General features: G+C 38.5%; 1 protein-coding gene and 1 pseudogene across 2 annotated transcripts in view; one reads left to right on the top strand and one right to left on the bottom strand.

The window, feature by feature from the left end:
• UNC5C (unc-5 netrin receptor C) overlaps positions 1-21,722 on the top strand; it is a 378,756-nt gene that overhangs the window by 309,631 nt on the left and 47,403 nt on the right. Inside the window, exons 7-8 of one of the 2 annotated variants that reach the window (XM_008267581.5) lie at positions 2,496-2,660; positions 20,537-20,593. In XM_008267581.5, the coding sequence (XP_008265803.2) occupies positions 2,496-2,660; positions 20,537-20,593 (222 nt within the window). The remainder of the gene's footprint in view (positions 1-2,495; positions 2,661-20,536; positions 20,594-21,722) is intronic. The other variant, XM_017347400.4, reaches the window with a different exon arrangement.
• On the bottom strand, positions 9,708-9,795 carry LOC127483368 (U2 spliceosomal RNA; annotated as a pseudogene).

The raw sequence follows: 21,722 nt of genomic DNA on the forward strand, positions 1-21,722 counted from the left end.
CGTCCAAATGTGTCCCACTGTTCTAGAAACATGTTTTAGAGAACAGAGACAAGTGGCTAATTCTTGACCTCAGGGTGTGATAAATATTATGTAAATCCATCCTACATTCAATGTTTACATTGCTGGAAAAATCAAGTGTTTTCTTCCAAAAGAGTACTTAAGGTTGTTATCCAAATATGCAAAATAGTATCAAAGAGGAGATTAAACACTCTTGAACATAATCCATCTATATTATTCAGCAGAACTGCTGGAGCCCAGATTAGAGGTTCTATAATTCAAGGGATTTTGAACAGCATTGAAAGCCACACATTTTTAAGAATAACAACCCTTGATCCTCAGAAAACCAGGGAACTTAATTGGAATTGAAATTTAGAAAATGTTGTAGACTGAAATCTTTGATATGTGATGTCAGTTTCTGGGCAACAGCAAATAAAACATTTGGAATGAATTAAAAGGAAGACAAAGCTTTGTGACACATGGGATAATGGATTTTGAAAGTACAATGCAGCTATCTCTTTATTATCTGTACATGTTGGTCATCTGTGTTAGTTTCAGTTGTACCTAGCAAGATTGTGTCCCTTTGCTGTCTAGCATCCTTTTGTGCTATTTCATACTGTCACCAGCTCTTATCCCTAGGTAATCGAAGCTAATATTTACCAATACCAAAATCCATTAAAATGTCTACTTATATGACATATCCCAAAGTGAGACTGAACTTATCTATAAGTGCTCCATACATTTGGTACACTCATTGGAGTAGCTATTTTGTTGTCAGTTTAATTGTTTAGATACATAAACTCCTTCTCTTTATTTTACCTAACTTTGCTCCAGTTCATCCTTTTAATAGAACGTGTCTCAGAGACAGGCTGGAGAGATGACTGGAGAGAAAAATATAATTGACATGTTACTTTCTCAAGTGTTGATTTCCCAGTATCAAAACAGTCTCCCACACTGAACTCTTTGAGAGCTTTTATTTATAGAACACATTTTGGCACTTAGCTAGACTTGGAATTTCAGATTTTGCTTTGTACTGCTCTGTATTTTATCTAGGAGCAGACTCAATTAAAAGTGAGCAAGAGGGTGTGTGTGTGTGTGTGTGTGTGTGTGTTTCTGTTCACTGTGACAGTCTGGGCCTAAGCAGATGTCTTCACCACAGATAGTTGAGAGTTGCTTGTACAGCCAGCTCTGTGTGATAGAAATATTAATGCCTTCATCATTTTTTTGTATGGACATATTTCTAAGCCTATTATATAATATATATAGAATAATTTGACTATTAAATCATATATATTTCCCAAAATATGTAGATTATCTTCCCAAATTATGTGGACTGTTTTTCCAATATGCAGGTATGATGTTTGATGTTTTATATCAACTCCTAGATAATAATAATTTTTATGTATTTCAGAGAACATTAAATGTTTAAAAACTCTTCTTTCAATATTTTTATCCTGTTTCTGTGATAAGCTTAAAAGGATTCATTTTAGGCCAGCACCACGGCTCAACAGGCTAATCCTCCGCCTGGAGGCGCCTGCACACCAGGTTCTAGTCCCGGTCGGGGTGTCGGATTCTGTCCCGGTTGCCCCTCTTCCAGGCCAGCTCTCTGCTGTGGCCCGGGAGTGCAGTGGAGGATGGCCCAAGTGCTTGGGCCCTGCACCCGCATGGGAGACCAGGAGGAAGCACCTGGCTCCTGGCTTCGGATCAGCGCAATGCGCTGGCTGCGGCAGCCATTGGAGGGTGAACCAATGGCAAAAAAGGAAGACCTTTCTCTCTGTCTCTCTCTCACTGTCTAACTCTGCCTGTCAAAAAATAAAAATAAAAAATTCATTTTAAAGTATGATAGTGAGTTAACTCTCATGTATTTTCTTCAAACTGAGATTTAACTTAACTTGCATGATCTATAGAGATAGCTCAGTTCATTATCATTGAATTTGCTGACTAGTTGGCTACCAAAACTAGAAGGACAGTAAATCAGTTTTAAATGTCTGGATAACTACAAAATTAGGGACTTAGCTAAATATTATTATTAAAATAAAATGAGAACTAGATATATGTTGCTGTAGCAACCTGTTCTCTCAATTCCCATACAAGCTTTATTGTCAAGATGACACTACTCATAAAGGAATGTTAGACCCAAAGAGATACCCCTAATTTTCAACACAAAATCCAGAAGCTTCTTAATTAAAAGAAGGGGGAGGGGGCACCCTAGCCAACTCTCGTGTTACTCCTGGTGACCACTTTGGTTTCTCTGTGTCCCATGAGCACTCTTATGGCCTGGTCTATGAAGAAACAGTCACACATCCTCTTAGAAATATTCACAAGACCCAGACAATGTAGAACATACTCCAGTTTTCCATGATAAAGATGAACACAGTACTTCTAGGTGCAACCTTTCCTTCCGTTGTGGTCTCGTTCTTTTGTACTTGAGCTCTGCTTCCCTTCCCCCTCCCTTGCTGCTTCTATCCCTGATCTCATGTGGGCTTTTTTCATGGCAGTGGATGGCAGGTGGACTTCATGGAGCAAGTGGTCTACATGCAGCACAGAGTGCACCCACTGGCGCAGGAGGGAGTGCACGGCACCAGCCCCCAAGAATGGAGGCAAGGACTGCGACGGCTTGGTCTTGCAATCCAAGAACTGCACGGATGGGCTCTGCATGCAGAGTAAGTGGATCTGAGCAAACTACAGGTGGCTGGAGGGCCTGAGATTGAACCATGTGAAAAATCTTTGGAGAAAATATTAGAAATTAAGAATGCTTTGAACAATGACCAAAAATGCTCCAATATAGCAATATCTTATCCCGCTCTCTCTGAAAACTGGAAAATGCTAATCTCCCAGGATCCAGAATGAATAATAACTGTCTGGTTAGCAAGTGACGCACAGTATTGCTTTCCCACGAGCAGGGCATGATTTAGTCTTTTCCATGGAGAGATCGTCATTCTTTCCAGACCAGGGAACCATAACCCAATGTTATTAGAGGGCACAAAAGGGTGTTCTAAACTCGCGGAGTCAAAACATGACTCCCAAAAAGGGAGCTGTTTATTCATAATTCATGACTGATACAGAACCAATGTCCACGGAATGTGAAATATACATAAGGATGGTAAATATTTGTGCAAGCAGATTTGTCAGTTTACAGTCAATGTTTAGGATGTACATCTTCACGTCCCCTTGAAAATGACCAGTTTGTGTCAGAAGTTATAATGCGGGTTCAATTTAGTTTATTTAAAGCACATAATGTTACATAAATGACACAATGTTACATAAATTTTTCAAATGAGTGCAGAAAATTGGCTCGGGAATGGAATGGGTGTTGTAAGCTAAATACTCTCCATTTTGCAAGCCTGCCTTCTTTAGATTATCTGAATGAGGTGGTACTTTGATTTCGATGCTTATCAATTCTTTTCCCTTTATTGAGGATCCCTTAGGTTTACAGAGTTTACCATGTCTTTCCATGAGTGAAGGTATAAGAATTGTTCTGAAATCATATACATTCATAATAATGAATCAATGTGCTATCTTTGGATCTAAACGAATGGTGGCCAAATGTTGACATTCTCCTAACACATTGCAAATTGCTTGCAGAATACAAGCAGCCAAATGTGTTTGTGTAAAGGTATTTGTGTTTGTCATTTAGGAATGAAATATTTTGTTTTCAGCATATGTGAAATTGTTTACCTTTCAGAGTCTATACACACAAGGACCCTTAAAAAGAAATCTTGCTTAAAATACAAATAAATAATTATGTTATTCACACAGAATAAAAATCCAAGAGACCGCTTACTTTTATGATCAGGACGCATTGCATTCTTTGACAAGGAGCTGCTGCTGAGCTTTCCATAAAGCTTCTGGTTCTGATTTGAGGACTGCTACTGTGCACCCTACAGAGTTTGTACCAGAAATGCAAGAATGAAAAGAATACGGCCGTTATGCTCACCCTTTATCCTGAGACATGGGGTTTGTCCCCTCCAGCGTTGAGTTGGACTGAGGATTAAAATGACAGCATAACACAGACAAGTTTTAGTTTAACACTGTTATTGTTTCGTATTCTTTCTTTCCTATAGAACAGACTGATTCATGTCATTGAAAGCAACTTTTGGAGTTTTCTTCTCCTTCTTTTCTTTGTCCTCCTTTTCTCAACTTCGTATTTCAGCCACCAATGATTTAACACCTACTGCTTCTGTTGTGCATATTTAAAAATTCTCAAAGCAACCTATTTAACAAGGAATACCATGCCACCATATGGAACACTGGACCTTTTATTAGTTACATAAAATGGCACATTCTACATTATGACATTTGTCAACTACAGACATGAAATATTCAGACCAAGACAGTAACCCCTTAGCATCTTGATCTTTTCTTACAGAATGAATAGACATTTTTCTGTCTGATTGGATGTGTGCCAGTAGTGCTGACCAGAATTCTGCATGTAAATAGGGAAGAAGAATGAGGAAGAGGAGTTTTGTTTGTTTACATATATATGTATGTCTTGTTAGACTGAAATGGATTGGTATTTGGGTTAAATTCATTCAGCTAAAGAGTTGTTTATTTCTGCAGCTTTGATTTGCTATAGTAAAAATCCCTACTAGTCAATAAACCATTTCATCTGCTTCCATATCTGCTCCAGTCCAACAGAGAATTGTAGTCTACACTGCTATTGATTTCCTCAGTGATAAAAACCACAGAGATATTGCTGCAGTGTGTAATTATAGTATTTTACAGTGAAAGCTATAATTCCTGTTTACCAGTAAGCTTGGTCTTGCTGGCATGGTATTGTTGCCAAAGTGTCACAAAGAACTAATGATGCTTTAGCCCATATTTTGGGACACAAAATATGTAAAACTATAAAACTTGCAGAAAGGCCAAGGACATACAAAGAATGAAGGTAGAAAAAACAGCCAGAAGGTTACAAATGATAGTTAAGAATTATCATTTAATATTCACCTACTTTGGAAGGAACCTTTTGGATATTGCAATATTATCTCAAAATGAAGTGAGCCTGCTTACCATTGAACCAGGTATGAGATATAATCTCTGAATATACTCAAAATTATATACAAATAATTCTGATATAATTGTAGGTAAAATTCTAGGTAGGAGAAATTCCCAATTCTTACTGGATATGAGTAGGATTCTGAATTGCCTAAATAGTCTAATATAGTATTTTTTAAAGAAAAGCTAAATTGGTACTGAAGAGCAATACAGTGTGAAATAAATGAAAAATATTACTGTCAAGGTTTAATTAATCAATACAGTTAATTCATTCTTTTGTTTGAAAACAACCAAATTGAGGGGCTGGTATTTGGCATAGCAGTTATGCCAGCTAGTGCCCACATCTTACCTCAGAGCACTGAGGTCAAATTCCTGCCTCCAGCGGCTGATTCCAGGTTCCTGCCAATGCAGGTCCTGGGAGGTAGTGCTGATGGATTGAGTAATTGGATTCCTGCCACCCTCCTGGAAGACCTGGATTCAGTTCTTGGCACTCATCTTGGCTTGGCCCAGTCCTGGCCATTGCAGACAATTGGGGAATGAACCATTAGATGGGAGCGCTCTCTCTCTCTCTCTATCACTCTCGTTCTCTCTCTCTCTCCTCTTTCAAAATAATCAGACATATAGACATACTTCTTCCATAGCACCCACATTAATACAAACACCTTTAAGTCAATTCCTATAGAAATATTGGGTAACATGTTACAAGCTTAAAAGATACACACACTGGGGCAGATGTGGATAGGGAGAGAAGAGAGATTCAGAAGAAAGAGAAATGCACAAGTATCAGAAATGTTGCGACTCAAAGCTCAAGAGTCAACCATGTGAGTGATGACAGCAGCACATGTGGATGAGGGCATAGGTCCCAGGGCCTGGGAGTTGGGGGTTTCAGTTTGGGCACAAAGGCAGAAGCCCTTGTTTTGTGAAAGCCTGAGTCTAAGACTTGGAATCAAGAATCCTGAATAAAGCTAGGGCCCACAAATGGCTATACCACCATGAGCAAGAGCCAGGAGGTTCCCCCCGACCAGGCCAGGGAAACCACAGGAAAATTCATAGTAAGGAAAAGGAAAATGAAATATTCACTTAAATAATACCTCCAGTAAAACCACAAGCCTACACCCAGATCTGGTGTGGAGACAAAGAAACAGTGCAGGGAAGAAAAACAAAGGGGGTATAATTAACATAATTGGTAAAACTTCTGGGGTACCAGCAGAGGGAACAGCAGGTCACCCTAAAGTATCCCTCCCACAACTGTAATGTGATGGTCTATGATAAAAATAGCCTACACTTAAAAATGACCTGTCTTCCAAATCAAAGTTTGAGATCACGCTAGTGGATTTACTTCCAAGGAGAGTCAGTAGCATAATACATGAGTAAGCATTCTGTTAACACACAGGTTCATACAATAATCTGAGTCAGACAGTAAAGCCGGTAAAACACAAACTGATTTTTAAAAGGAATACAGGCACAAATGAAGGAACAGATTATTGCTTAAAGGAAGACAGAGTTGGGAAAAAAAATCAATTAGAATGTCTGGAAATGTAAACATGCTCATTGAAACTTAGAATTCAATGGGAGATTAAAAAATAAGATCAGACATAGCTTAAGAAGAAGCTGATGAGAAAATCAGTAAACTGGAATATATCCCATGAAACTTGGAGAATTCAGAGCAGAACAGTGGATGAGTTAGGATGTAAAAGGGAGATTAAAACACCTGTGAGGACAGAATCAGAAAATCCAATTACTCATAAAAGCAACATTTAAAATATTTTAACACAATCAAGATTTATTACTCAGAAAGCCTTACTGAGTAAACTACTAAAAATGTAAAATAAAAATTGATTCTTTAAAAGGACACCGAAACAAAAGACATCTGTTAAAAACAAGATGGGAATAAACTGTAGACAGAATTACCATGGAATTCAGCAAGTGTGAACTAAGTTAAACTTTTCCCATTTGCATTTATTGTTTAGGAAAGAATAGTTCTGCTATTCATATTAGACTTTACTGATGCAAATGTTCAGGTTAAAATGTTATTACTGAGCACAAAAATGGTTCAAAGCATAAGATCAAAATAAAATTTCTATGGGAAGGAAAGGAGCAAAAAAGAAAGATGAAAAATTATGCTATATGAAACCAATAAACAAGATGATAGAAATAGGGGCCGGTGCTGTGGCGTAGTAGGCTAAGCCTCTGCCTGCAGTGCCAACATCCCATATAGGTGCTGCTTTATGTCCTGGCTGTTGCTCTTCTAATCCAGCTTTCTGCTATGGCCTCAGAAAACAGTGGAAGATGCCCCAAGTTCTTGGACCCTTGCACCCATGTGGGAGACCTAGGGGAAGCTCCTGGCTCCTGGCTTCAGTTCCGCTCAGCAGGCATTTGGGGAGTGAACCAGCAGATGGAAGACCTCTCTCTCTGTCTCTCCCTCTCTCTGTCTATAACTCTATGTCCAAATCAATAAGTAAATAATCTTTTAAAAAGATAATAGAAATATATTGGGAATTATATTGTAAGTGAATAAAAGTCATTTGTTGAAAGAACTTAAAACTTACAGGAAAAATCCAATGTAATAATGTTTGTGAGGGACATTCTTACAGCCTAATTATAGAGAAAGGGTAAAACTTAAGATGGTACAGCAGGTTAAGCTGCCACTTGAGACACCTATATCTTATATCTGTCAATTCCGATCTCTGCTGCTCTGCTTCTGATCTAGTTTCCTGCTAATACACCTGGGAAGGTAGCTCATGATGACTCAAATACCTGTGACCACTAACATGGTCACATAGGAGACCCAGATGAAGTTCCTGGTGCCCGACTTAGAATTGGCCTAGCCCTGCCTGTTGCAGACATTTGGGGAGTGAACCAATAGATCAGAGATCTATTTCTCTCCCTCTCTCCCTCCCTCCCTCCCTCCCTGTCTCTCTCCCTCCATTCCTCCTTCTCTCTTCCTCCCTCCCTTCCTCTCTCTCTTTCCCTCTTCCCTCTCTGCCACTCTACCTTTCAAATAAACAAGATAAACATTTTTTACAAAAAGTTAGGTGTTTAGCATTGTGGCACAGTGAGTTAAGCTGCCACTTGCAACAGCAGCATGCCATACTGGAATGCTGGTTCCAGCCCCTGCTGCTCCACTTCTGAGCCAGCTCCCTGATAATGCACCTGGGAAAAGCAGCAGAGGCTGGCCCAAGTACTTGAGCCCCTGCCACCCAGATGGAGTTCCTGCTGCCTAGTCTCAGCCTGGCCAAGTCCTGGCTGTTGTGGCCATTTGGAAAGTGAATCAGCAGATGGAAGATTCCCTCTCGATCGCTCTCTCTCTTCCTCTCCCTTCTTCTCTGTTGCTCTGCCTTTCAAAGAAAAAAGAAATATTTTTTTTTAAGTTGAGATGGTACTTACAATATTATTCGGTATTTATTTTAAAATGTCTAATTAATGGTGTTGACTATCAGATCGGGATATTCCTTATTCAATTCCATTTCTCAGTATGCCTAAATAACATGTATTAGACATTTGTTTTTGCCAGTAGTTTGAATTTAGCATTTTGTTTTCCTCAGACTTTACAGTTTTTATGATGTTGAATTTTCAACAGAATAATCAAAAAAGTTTTCTAGATTGTTTAAGAAGCTATTAATATTTGTGTAAGATATATTAAAAAGCCATGTCTTTTCTTAAATTTCAGTGCCAATTGGAAACATTCATCAACAGGTTTTGAGAGCAATTAGTTAAGTGGAAACTCTCTTATATTACAAATGGGAATGCAAATTTTTTACAGTTATCTGAGCAAGCAACTTCACAGTATAAGTCAAGAGCTTTAAAATTGTTCATGCCCATTCAGCCAGAGTAATGCTACTTAAATGAATATCTGTGCCAAATATGTCCATATTCTTTGCTGTTTTATTATTGCAAACAAACAAAACTAAGGTGTGAGCATTTGGCCTAGCAGTTACGATGCTGGTTAAGATAGCTGTGACCCATATTGCGGTTTCTGGATTCAATTTCTTGTTCTGGCTGTGGCTCCTGACTCCAGCGTCCTGCTAACATAGATCCTGGGAGACAGCAGTGATGGCTCAAGGAGCTGAAGGCTGCTACCCATTTAGGAGACCTAGATGGATTTCTTAGATCCTGGCTTCAGCCTTGCTATGATGGGCATTTGAGAAGTGAACCGGCAGATGGGAGCATGTTCTCTCTCTCTCTCTCTCTCTCTCTGCCTCTCAAGTAACATTTTTAAAAATGAACAACCCCATAACAGTTAAGTAATTTATAATACCTCCATAAAATGAAATATCATGGATTCACTAAAACATTTGTTTTTAACATGGAAAAAGCAGAATGTGGATTTATAAGAGGCGTCTTCAAAAACTCCATGAAAATGCATTTAAAAATGCATAGATTTAAAAAAAAATTGTACCAAAATAAAATTAGCTTTAATTCCATTTTCCATGAGGTTTTTGAAATGCCCTCATAAATGCATTTGATCATCACTATATAAAAGCTTAGGACAAAGATGCTAAAATGTATACATATTCTTAGCTGGTGAGATTACAAGTAATATTTTTTCTTTTTCCATATGTTTTCCATTTTACACATTCTTTATGCTTGGTATCCATTATGGTTATAATTATAGAAGATATTTTATGAATGAAATGTTGAAAAAGGGCTAGAACCACAGCATGATCCTGGAAGTAGAGACCTCTGGGTTTGGATTACAGTAATATCACCAACTTGGAAGTTTGATTCCATTGATTTAAATTAGATAATGAAAAATATATATATTTACTACACTTGATCTTAGCCAAAAGGCCAAGAAGCAATATATATATGTATATGTATATATATATATATATATTCATGGGGGGGGTGAACCAATGGTAAAAGGAAGACCCTCTTCTCTGTGTCTCTCTCTCACTGTCCACTCTACCTGTCAAAAAATAATAAAAAAATGAAAGCCTAAGAAAGAGTTACTTATAGGCAGTAAACAAAGTATTTTGACGCCATGGAAATTTGGAACTGATTTACAATTCTGTAGTATTTCCCAGTTGCCTGTCACATACCTAGCACCATGTCCTAGCAACCATATTTATTCTTAGGCAGTTTGAGAAATGGATTCTTTACATTATATGTAATTTCACTTGTAAAAACAAGATCCCAGTCTTTAAACAATTTCATAAACTCCACAAAATGTTTTGGCTATTCATACATATTCATTTGTATTTTAAGTGTAACATATAATTACTGGATATAGTCTCATTGGCCTGAAAAAGTAATTTCTACACTGGAGATGATTTCTTGGTGCCCTTAAAGTAAGAACACCCAGAATCGATGTTATTACACTAACATGCATTATTAAAGGGTAACTGGAAACCACCAGAGCCACTTAAGGTCCCCCCAAAAAGTTAGACATTTTTGGTTTATGACCACATCATTAATTTTTTTAAAAGAAAATAAACATTTTAAAAACTAGAGTCCTTCAGTCTACTAAATGGTATCAAATGTGTTGACCAAGAGAATAATCACTTGGAGTGTTTAAAATGACTGAACACACATGCCTAGTCTTTCTGATATGAGAAAAACTTAACATCAATAGCAAATTTTACTGTCTTTACTTAAAAATAAAACAGGATATGTTTTAACTTAGAAAGTAGTATGGGAAGGTCCATTGATTTATCTGCTCGTTAAACTATTTAGGCCTCTTTTTATCACCCCTAAAAGGATCTGCAAGTAGCCCCACCCTTCCATTCTGCAATATGCTTTTGAATTAAGATTCACATGAAATGGTTTGATAAGAGACAAAAAATAGGCCGGCGCCGTGGCTCACTAGGCTAATCCTCCGCCTTGCGGCGCCGGCACACCGGGTTCTAGTCCCGGTCGGGGCACCGGATTCTGTCCCGGTTGCCCCTCTTCCAGGCCAGCTCTCTGCTGTGGCCAGGGAGTGCAGTGGAGGATGGCCCAAGTGCTTGGGCCCTGCACCCCATGGGAGACCAGGATAAGTACCTGGCTTCTGCCATCAGATCAGCGTGGTGCGCCGGCTGCAGTGCGCCGGCCGTGGCGGCCATTGAAGGGTGAACCAATGGCAAAGGAAGACCTTTCTCTCTGTCTCTCTCTCTCTCACTATCCACTCTGCCTGTCAAAAAAAAAAAAAAAAAAAAGAGACAAAAAATAGAGATAGGTACAGAGAGATGTAGACAGATAGTCAACACAATGAGAAAGAATACTGAATAAGGTACTTATAAACCCTAAGCACATATGTGCATTTACCTTTTAAGATGCAATACATTTGTATTACTAAGAACTAAGAAATTTTAACTTATAAAATTCTTATAATGAATTTGAAGTTAAGACCCGTTTTGCCACGGTTGTCATATAATAGTTTAACTCAAGCCTACCTCTTACTCTTGAAAACAGCAATCCAAAGACTATATGTGGCTTAGTCCCGAAATGATGATTTACATATATTAATGAATGTACTAGATGAGATTATTACATTCCTGCAGCTATTCCTATGGATTTTAGTTTTTAATCGCATTTTAAGCTTGGAGTTCCACAGAGGCATATGCAACAATTCAAATCTGAATTTAGAATGACTCCTCCTTACTGAACAGGGTTTATGCCACAGTAGACAAATTAAAAATTGCAATTTATAAACAAGAGCTGCCTGGAATTGTGTCTGCATCAGTGAACTTCCTGACTTTGGGAAATTAAAACGTTATGCATTCTGCAAATTTAGCACTTTCTACTCATTAAAACATTTACATGTCACACTGCTCTTCCATTAATTCTCACCAGAGGAAGTGGCAGAACCCCCCCCCCGCCATGTGTAAATTGTGGTGTGGCCACACTGCATACCAAGGACCCCCAGAATCCCAGGTGTGTTTAAGCTGGGGATATCATTTACCAATAGTCATTTCTAGACTTCAGAATGGGGCGTGTAGAATTGCCCATGGTAGGCATTTGAGAAGGTGCTAGTCAGTTCCCAGTGAGATTCTTGTCAACACAGCAGTTTGATAGGAAAGCAAAATGGTGAGTGTTAGACAGTGAATGTTTGTATCTGCTGCTCAGAAAAAGTTGATGTCATGGCTGTGTTTGTTTGGTTCTTGGTATGCACACTGTCCCAGCTGGCAAATAAATATCCTGTGCATGGACGGCCTGTCCAGTGTTTGCCAGCCTCCGGTGTACTAAGTGTGGTTTGTTGTTTTCCTTTCTGGCCACTTTCCTGCTTTTGAATGCAAGGATGTGGTTGTAACATCAGCCTGCAGAAACCCTATGACCACTCATGGAGCCCCAGGCAGCTTAGTGTGAAGAGAAAGAAAGCCTAGTTCTTCAGCTCTAGATGCGAAGGGAACTCTGAAAGGATTGAGAAAGGTGTCCGCATGCAGACAACCGCAGCAGAGCAGAGGATGCTTCAAGGTCACCTTGGGTACTGGCTGATAGCTGGTGTTCTCTTGGTGTAGCACAGTTCAGCAGATATGAGATGTCTTGTAGCAATCAGTCACCTTACATCAGGACTCCACATCATCCTGCTCTTTCCACCAGGTGGAAATGGAAGGATATGAATCCCATTGCCTCTGGATCTGATACTTTATTACTCTTTTTTTAAAAAAAGATTGTTTATTTATTCAAAAGGCAGAGTTACAGAGATGCAGAAGCAGAGAGAGAGAAATCTTCATCCATTGGTTCAATCCCCAACTGGCCACAATGGCCAGAGCTGGGCCAATCCAAAGCCAGGAGCCTGGAGCTTGTTCCGGGTCTCACACGTGGAGCTGAGGTGCTTGGGTGATCTTCTACTGCTTTCCCAGGCCATAGCAGAGAGCTGGAGTGGAGCAGCCAGGACTTGAACCAGCACCCACATGGGATGCCTGCACGGCAGGTGGCTGCTTTACCTGCTAAGCCACAGCGCCAACCCCTTTTTATTACTCTTTTTAGAGGAGCAAGAATAGGGATGGAGTCTACTACGTGGAATTATGTGGGCTGCTGATCTATGGGTTGGTTTTTACTAAACTCTGGAGTTAAGTCATGCATTCATGCTTCACCTGCCGTGAGTCATAAAACTTTTACATCCTTGGATGGTAATTGTGTGCTGCTCATTTGCAGGAGAATGTGGCTGTGCACTGTTAGGGACCGGGCTGTGGACCAGCTTAGCTAGGCATGGCCAACTGTTCCAAAAGTGAAGGCAAAGGCTGGTGCGGCAAATTAACATGACAATTTAGACAGCTGACATGAGTGATAAGCAAATGTTCTTTTCACTTTTTGTTGTCATTTCTTAGAATTTATCTATTCATTTATTTGGAGTTCCTTAAGCCCCATCAATAACTAAGGCCTCAGAAGGGTGGTAAATTAAAATAAATGACTCCGGGTGTCTTTGCCAGACCTGACCTTTGACATCATTAGTGAAGCACTGATGGGATTGCTAGATAAGAACTGACCTAAAAGCAAGAGAGGAAACATGGCCTTGTTGATTTTGAATGGCCCTTGAGGTTTTAATAGAACATTTGCATCAGAAGAAATATAATTGGGATGAGAAAAAAAAATCCCACATTTTGACTTAGTACAAAGTCACTGGGAAAAAAAAAAAAAAAAAAAGACCATGCAACCAGGTCAAGGAGAGGGGAAAATCCATCGGGAACACAGATGCTTCTAAAAATAGGATCATCACAGGAGGAAAGATCTTAGAAAGTTGTCTAGTGAACTTCACACAGACAAATATGACCAGAGCTAACTCAATCCTGGGTAAATTAAAAATATGTACTTTTACAGAATACAGTTAATGCACTTATAAGCCACAATTGTGTACATCATGTATAACCTACATACTGACTCCTATATAAGATTTGTCATTGATCTTCATGAAATTTAGAAAATTTAAATCACAAACAGAGGTGTCCTCCCTTAAAGGAAACAGTTTGCAAATGGTGTCTTATGTCAAATGTGGGGCAAGTGCAAAGGTGCCCCAAGCCTTGCATTTTAGATCTATTGTATTGAGAGAGCCTTGCAAGCATGAAGTAGTCATTAACATGTGATAACCACACTGTAGTTGGCATAAAACCTTGTGATAAGCAAATATTTAAAGGAGGAACATCATATCCCTCAGAAATGATGCCATCAGGGAAAATAAGGGATAAACACACATAATTGGAGGCACTCTGCACATCAGAAGGAAGCCCCATTTTAAGGCATTGCTTATGGGCATTAATGGCCTGTTTCAATTCTGTATGTCCGTTTCTTCTTTTGCAAAAGAGAAGCATTGTTACAGCATTATCAAACACTCTGCATGGTGATAGCTTTCTACCTTCTCTGCTGTTAACTCGAACTCAAGTTACTTTTGTCTCAGCTTGGCCACATCTAACACTGTATACTAGAGTCAGAAGCACCTTGTCATGCATTAAATGGAAAGTAAGTAGGGTGAAAATTACATGTGAAATTCCTATAAGCTACAAAACATAGAACATGGCAATAGTTATGCTTTCTGAAGTTTGAAAAATCACTGACCAAGGCTTAAAGAACACCTAAAGGGAAAGTCTATGTAGGCATGTACCAATTAAAACTCTTTCTATTAGTTACCAAATCCCTAGCCAGAAGGGAGATGAGTAGAAATTTTTAAGGTCCTCCTGCTTGCCTTCAAGGTTTACTCATTATGTTCCAATGTAGAGTTGCTTCTAGGGCCTAAATACATGTATATAGACAGGTTCCATAGAGTTTAAAATAAGAGGATTGATTGATCCATTAAAATGTTTCAAATGTTATATTTCACTTTGTGTTTCTATGGGGGTGCAAACGACTGAAATCTTTACTTAATGTACACTAAACTGATCTTCTGTAAAAAAAAAAAAAAAAAAAAAAAAAAAAAAGAAAGAAATTTTCAATTCCCAACTTGACTCTCACTGGGATTAAACATGACAATAGGTCTGATCTGATTTCATCATCATTTTAAAAAAATCATCTATTATTTTTCACTTTATGTTTCTGTGTGGGAGCAAACTGTTGAAATACTTACTTAAGGTATACTAAGCAGATCTTCTGTATATTAAGATAATCGAAAATGAATCTTGATGTGAATGGAAGGGGAGAGGGAGTGGGAAAGGGGAGGGTTGTTGGTGGGAGGGACGGTATGGGGGGGGAAGCCATTGTAACCCATGAGTCGTACTTTGGAAATTTATATTCATTAAATAAAAGATAAAAAAAAAAAAAATGTTTCAAATGAAGAGATTATTTTATAGCCTAAATCATTAGTGTTATCTCACTTAATCACTAAATTACAAATGAAGCCAGGAACATGTCAACCCGTTTCTATTATTCCCTTATCTCTGCTCATTAATAATTACCATTTAATGCTCACAAAGTCCTTACTAGGGCCATGGAGCTATGGCCTGATGAATGGGATCCAATCCTGGCTCTGGTCTCACCAAATTTAAAGTCAGACAAGTCTGTTTACCACTCCATACTCTGAAGAGTTAAACTAGCAACTGTCAATCACTGTTCTGTTTTAACTGTAACATCCTAAGTGTTTGCAAGGTAGTGAGGGTATCACCTTGATTTTGAGGAATGAAAATCTAGCCAGTGATGCTCAGAAGTTATGACAGTTCTCACATCTGTATGTTTGCTTGATAATTTTGTAAAAATATTACTTATGGCAAAAAATCAAAATTGTTTTACAAAAAATGTAATCATAAAACCATGATCATTTTTGGCTATCATCTTCTGTGTGCATGTAGTTAGATATTGCAGTGTTACAGACTGCAATTGCCAACCAAGGAAAGCACTTTTTCTGTTAGAAGATAGTTGGATATGGGCTCTGATCTTTTATAGTCATTGGATATCTGCTGAAAAATGTGAGAAACCCCAACCCTAGTGTAGCAGATGACCTTGTGCAAATTAGAAAATTCTCTTTATCCTCCAGTCATTTTCCCACCATCAGCAAACAGAAATGTGAATGGTGCCACCACAGGGTTGGACTATCCAAAGCTTGCACAGGGTGAGCGTACTGGTAGCACTGAATCCCACTTAGAGTTGAACGAATTTCGATGCTTTTTGGGTTACTTTGAAGATAACAATTCTCACCTTTAGGGCTCAGCCTCCTCCCTGGAAAAAGGCCAGCCAAGATAATCTCTTGAAATGAAGTTGTGAGCAATTAGGAGATGGCTTTCCAGGAAAGGGAACACTAAGCCTACTGCAGTTTTCAAACTGTACCCTCACTTCCTTGGAATTTCTTCGTACAGTCAAACCGCCTCCACTCCTATCCTCCCAGCGCAGGGAAATCTCTTCTTTTAAAAAATAAGTTTTCTTTAGAAATGCAAATAAAATAGAAGGGATTGTAGGAGTCAAGCATGCCCCTTGAAACAACAGCTCTGCTGTGATCTTGGTTCCCACTGGTTGCAGTCAACAGGAGCCAGTCCCCTCAAAGTCCTTAACGAAGGAGGCATTTTGTTGCAAGCATTTGTTGCCCATTCCTTCCCATTGCAGGACTTTGGTGTCCTTGGCCCTCGCACACAAAATGCCAACAGCAACTCCTTCATCATAGGACAAACAAGAAACAAAGAAAATCGAACCCACCACCTTGGCCTCATTTGCAGACACCTCTTTAAGAAGTAGCACCATTCCTTTTGGAGAAATGCTTTTAGCCTTAATTCGCGGCTCTGCCCTGGAAATCTGCTTCTGAAACGTGTCATTGTATCTTTGCCAGAAGCCACAAAGGCCAGGCAGAAACCTCTTTAAACAGAGAGGGGGAATGAGTACAAAGTACTTACAAGAGTGCATTGGAGATGGTTTCTCAGAAAAACTGGACCTCTTTGTCTCTGTAATAACTGGGGAAACTGAAACTCAAACAAGTTTCCCAAGATCACTCAAGAAATAGTAGGCTGCATTGACTCTATAAATACCATCCCTTAAGAACCCAGTACCTCCACTGTCCCTGTGAATAGAATATTTTTTAAAAGAAAAAAAGAATAATATTGGTATGGTTATTGTCACTGATTGCTTACAACATTCCTGCACTTTGTAAATTTCATCCCTTCTACAGCTAAGTAAGTAATTATTTGTGTCCTCTTATGCAGATTTCAAAACTGATAGGTCGGTTGACCAGACTTTTACTACTGAAGAAGTGACAGAGCTGGGAATAAAACTTTTAGTTCATGCGACTGAAAAACTCAAGTTCCTGGGTGCTTCATGGCCTTGGCCTGCAGCCCTGATGTTTTTCTGTTCATCTTGCTTTCAAGTAGCAAGAAAGTTAACTGAAACTTCTAACTTATGAACCAGGCTGTCAGTAGTGACACTAAAAACAATTATTTTGCACTGTGTTCTGCCAGAGATGTTATTTTTCAATATTGCTAAGACTGCTCTCAGTGGTGCCACCTCATTAGCTGGAGAAAATGTTCCCTGTTGTTCTAGGAGACACAGATCAGATGGAGCAGCCTAAAAACAAATTCTACAAAATGAGTCTGTCTTTCCACCCTCCCCGGAGTCCAGGGGACAGAGCAGTTATCTTCCTCTCCTCTGAGTCCCAGCGCCTAAGTGCTGCTTTACTGCAGAAGTCACAGAAGTGTTTTGGAAAGGATGGAAAAAGTTTTACAGGTTGCCTTCTAAACCTCTTTATCAACGTTTCTGTAACAGAGGAAATTGGGGTGTTGAACCATTGATGAAGACAGGTCTGTTTTAAATTTCCCCATGAAAGGAAATAACTGACTAGATTGTTCCTAACTGGCTGTGAGAAATAATTGATCATGTTTAGTTTTGTATATGGATTTTTAATCTAATGCAACTGTAGAACAACCTTACATGTAGACACTTCATCAGATATATGGATGCATCTATTGATAGATCATCATTAAATCTCATTTGGCTCTTTTTACAATTCATTATCAATAGAATGAGTTTTTTTTCAAAATTACGTTTTGTCACAGATATTGTATTTCACTTAAAATAAAATCAAAAATCTCATCATGGGCTACCGGGCCCATATCATCTGGCCCAGTCTTTTAACCCCAATTCCTTGCTTCCTCATCCTGTTCACTTAACTGTAACCACTCTGTTTTTATTAGAAATCTTTAAAAAGTTCATGGAAATTGCATATTGTAAAACAAAAAATTCATGTGAATTTTCAAAAAATTTTGCACCAAAATATGTCTTTTAAAGTCTACTTCCCCACAAACTTTCGGCAGTATCCTCGGATGTGAGGACTTCTGCACTTCCTGTCATTGCATGGGGAACATAACTCCCTCTTGATTTTTACTTGATGGAATCCTCGTAATTCAAGCTGCAACTCAAATTTCATCTGTCTCAATAAAAAATGATCCCCTAATTCTCCAAGTTAGCTATCCCTATATCTCTAATCATACTACGGGCTTTTATTTTTAAAAGTACTTTTTCAGTATTTAAACATCTTTTGTTTACTTGATTGTTTTCTGTTAAACTAGTATATAAACTCCATAAGAGCAGAAAAGTGTCCTCCGTGTCTGAAATGGAATCTAAAACATAGTAGATTTCAAGAGGACTTCTTAAATGAACGAGTGAATGAATTCAAATTCTGTTCCTTGAATTAAACAGAAGTCTTAGATAACTACCAAAGGCACTTATCTGACTAGTCTAAATCTACATAAATACAGGAAAGCTGAATTTAAAATCAAAACTATATACTTCCTTTCTTTTATTCTCTGATCGGCTTGACAAGAACAGAAATTCTGTTGAGAAGTCGGGACATAAACCAGGGAAAAGTCTGAACTGCTTACTGGAACAAATTTCAAGCTGTGGTAGATCTCTCTTGAGATTAGCTTCTATTGTAAGACAGGAAAACAGCTCTTCTGCTTACTCAATGCTGATTGTGACCAACACTTTCAGTATGAACATCAGAGTATTTCCAATATCCTTGCCCTCTCACCTGCAAAAATAATAATAATAATAATAAGGTTTGGGGATTTTGCTTTGTTTTGTATTTTTTTTTTTTGTCATTTCTCTGCTTCAGATCTTCACTTCCAAAAGGATGGCTTTGTTATCTGGCCTCTTCTACTTGCTTTATCTCAAGTCTTTGGGCTTCAAAAATAAAGCCTGTATGTGTCCCTGATGTCCTCTTATTGAGTTCACAGAATACAAATGGAAAAAGGTTATTACCAGACAGACGTGTTTAAAAATGAAAATCAAACCTAATACATGGACTCAGAAAACTAGAATAAGGAATATAATATTTATAAAACGGAGTAGGAGGTTGCAATCATTGCTCTAAAATAAAGCATTAAAAATTAATTCAGAGCAAACCTGTCTGTGCTACAGCAAACCTCTCTTTCATTAAAGTAGCCCTACATGTTTCTCCAGAATTAGTTCCTCCAAATAGGTAAATAGCTTGTACGAACCAAGTGTTCTACAAACTACAGGGCAGCTACCTGAGGCACGATCTAGAGTTGTTTTTAGGACTAAAGCTTTACAGACTTTTCATTTTGAACCAATTAATTGTGATTCTTGCAGTTTCCCTATATTTTTTTGCCCTTGAGTATTACTAGGAAGGTTTAATTGACACGCTTCTCATTCATCGTCATTTGATTAATCCAAACGGCACTATATTATTTGATTAATTCATATGCTGCAGAATATCAAATCTTGGGGGACTGTGGGTGCCAGTAATGAGTCAATGTAAAATTTTCTACAGGTGCATATCTTCATGGTCTTTCTCCCTATCTTCCTCCATTTCACATTGTTATGGTTAGTATTGCATTGTTGTTAGTAGTAGTAATAATAGTTTCCTACTTCAGAATGCACTAAAAAGAAAGAAATGTAAAACGTACAGTGTTGCTTTTTCCGTTGAGATGAGATTTTATTTTGCCTACTGTATACCATTCCTCTGGAGCCCTAAATAAATAACCTTGTAACCTCCAGGCTCTACTGATTTTCAAATGATTTCAAATAAAAAGTATCCAGTTCCCATTACCTTCAGAAGTCATCTAGTCCCTCGGTAATACCTACTAGATTGCTATTTAAGGAAAGGGACAAAAAATAACAGAAAATCCAAAAAGCAGATTTGCGATGGAGGGGAAAGGTGGTTGAAGATCAGCTCAGCTCAGCTCAGCTAATGGGTACTCAACCCTTGACCAGTGACCACAGGTCTTCTTTTGTCCTGCCAGACCCAGAGCAAGCTGTTAGGATTAAGTAAAAATGAAAAAAAAAAAAAAAATAAGAAAACTGTTTAGAGCCTTCCTGAATATGTCCTGGGAATTAAAGCATATGGCAGGGAGAAGGAAAAAAAGACTTTCCTTATGCTAATGACCCTTGATGTCTGAAATAAATTAGATCCATTAGAGTTTATGCTCAATAAAAGAAAGACTTTAAGCACTCCAAAGTTAGTGACTCGAGACCAGTTTTTGCTCCAAAATTCAATCTGCCTACTTATTAATTCTTAGTGAGACTCCAGAGCAGACAGGAGACGCAAAATTATAATCCTGTGCCGAACTAGAATTTTAAAAGACTACGTTTCTTTTCCTTTTCTTTTAATTAAACCATTTCTCATGCTTCCCATTTTGTTTCCCTCATTAATTTGATTTTGTTCCCATTTTTGTTCCATTTTTTCTTTCTTTTCAAGGTTTCATTTATCCTATTTCAACTGAACAGAGAACCCAGAATGAATATGGATTTTCTTGTAAGTTTGATGTTTGGATTTTATGTTGCTGAATAATCATTTAATGATATTGCCCCCAGTTCAAGTTTACCTTTCTTTGCAACACAGATGTGCACACAGGAAATAGGAGCTTAATGTATTCTAACACAAAAAAACAAATTGGATTTTCCTGCTGCAAAGAAGAAAGGGTCATTTCATGTCTTTGCCAGCTTCAAAATCTATCAGTCTGCCATTCAAAGCTTGAGTTCTGGTAGCTGACAAAACCTATCATGAACTGTGCCGATATAAATAAGGAGCAGAGTTCAAATATTAAAAAAGGAAAGGGTTCGGGAAATGCAGATCTCTTGCAGGAGATATCAGGAATGTTGAATAAGTAATCATGGCCCTGTACAGCACAACTTTGACTTAAATATAATGTTCTGGCCAGAGTTCACAATCCTGCTGCAGGGCCTCAAATAAGTAGCAGTTCCACAAAGTCATCACCACGAAAGCAGTGCTCACACAACCAAAAGTATTTGGGATGCCGTTGGCTTTCTGAACAACAAAAATGCTGTCTTTGTTGATTGATGAAAAATAGGATATTCTGGAAACTCTGGGAAGGACAATACTTTTTAAAAAGAACAGTGACACTCAGATTCAGGATATTTAAATACAAAATGCCAAAAGAGGTGGAGCAATTCCTAGCAGGGAACTCATCTCTCCTGACAGTGGTTGGAAGATACTGCGGCACAAGAGTGTGGGTTATCCTATAACCACTGGTGCACGAACTATGTTATCACATTGTAGAAACCTTGTGACTGCGAGCCGTATGAGGGAGCAGTGGTTCCTCAGCTTGCAAGAGGTCGTGAGACCTACAGGTTTGAAAATTCTCTACCTCTACACATGTACACAGATGGGAAACTAACTATACAATTTTGGATTGTTCTTGGCTACCTGAAGTGACAACTTACACACCTCTTTTACAGTGGGCAGAGAAGCTTTGGTTTACCTAGCTGAACATTTCTTGTGGGTCATAGAAAATTAAAACCAAAGACTTAAAGATGGCAAAGGGGTTTGGCCAAGGTTTAGTTTTGTTGTACTAAGCAGCTTCTATCACATTTTCCACTTGGACCAAAGCATGTTCTGTGCCACCAAGGTAACTTGCAACATT

This window comes from Oryctolagus cuniculus, chromosome 8, assembly GCF_051225735.1.
Source record: "Oryctolagus cuniculus isolate XC-2025 breed Fujian yellow rabbit chromosome 8, ASM5122573v1, whole genome shotgun sequence".
Classification (NCBI taxonomy): Eukaryota; Metazoa; Chordata; class Mammalia; order Lagomorpha; family Leporidae; genus Oryctolagus; species Oryctolagus cuniculus.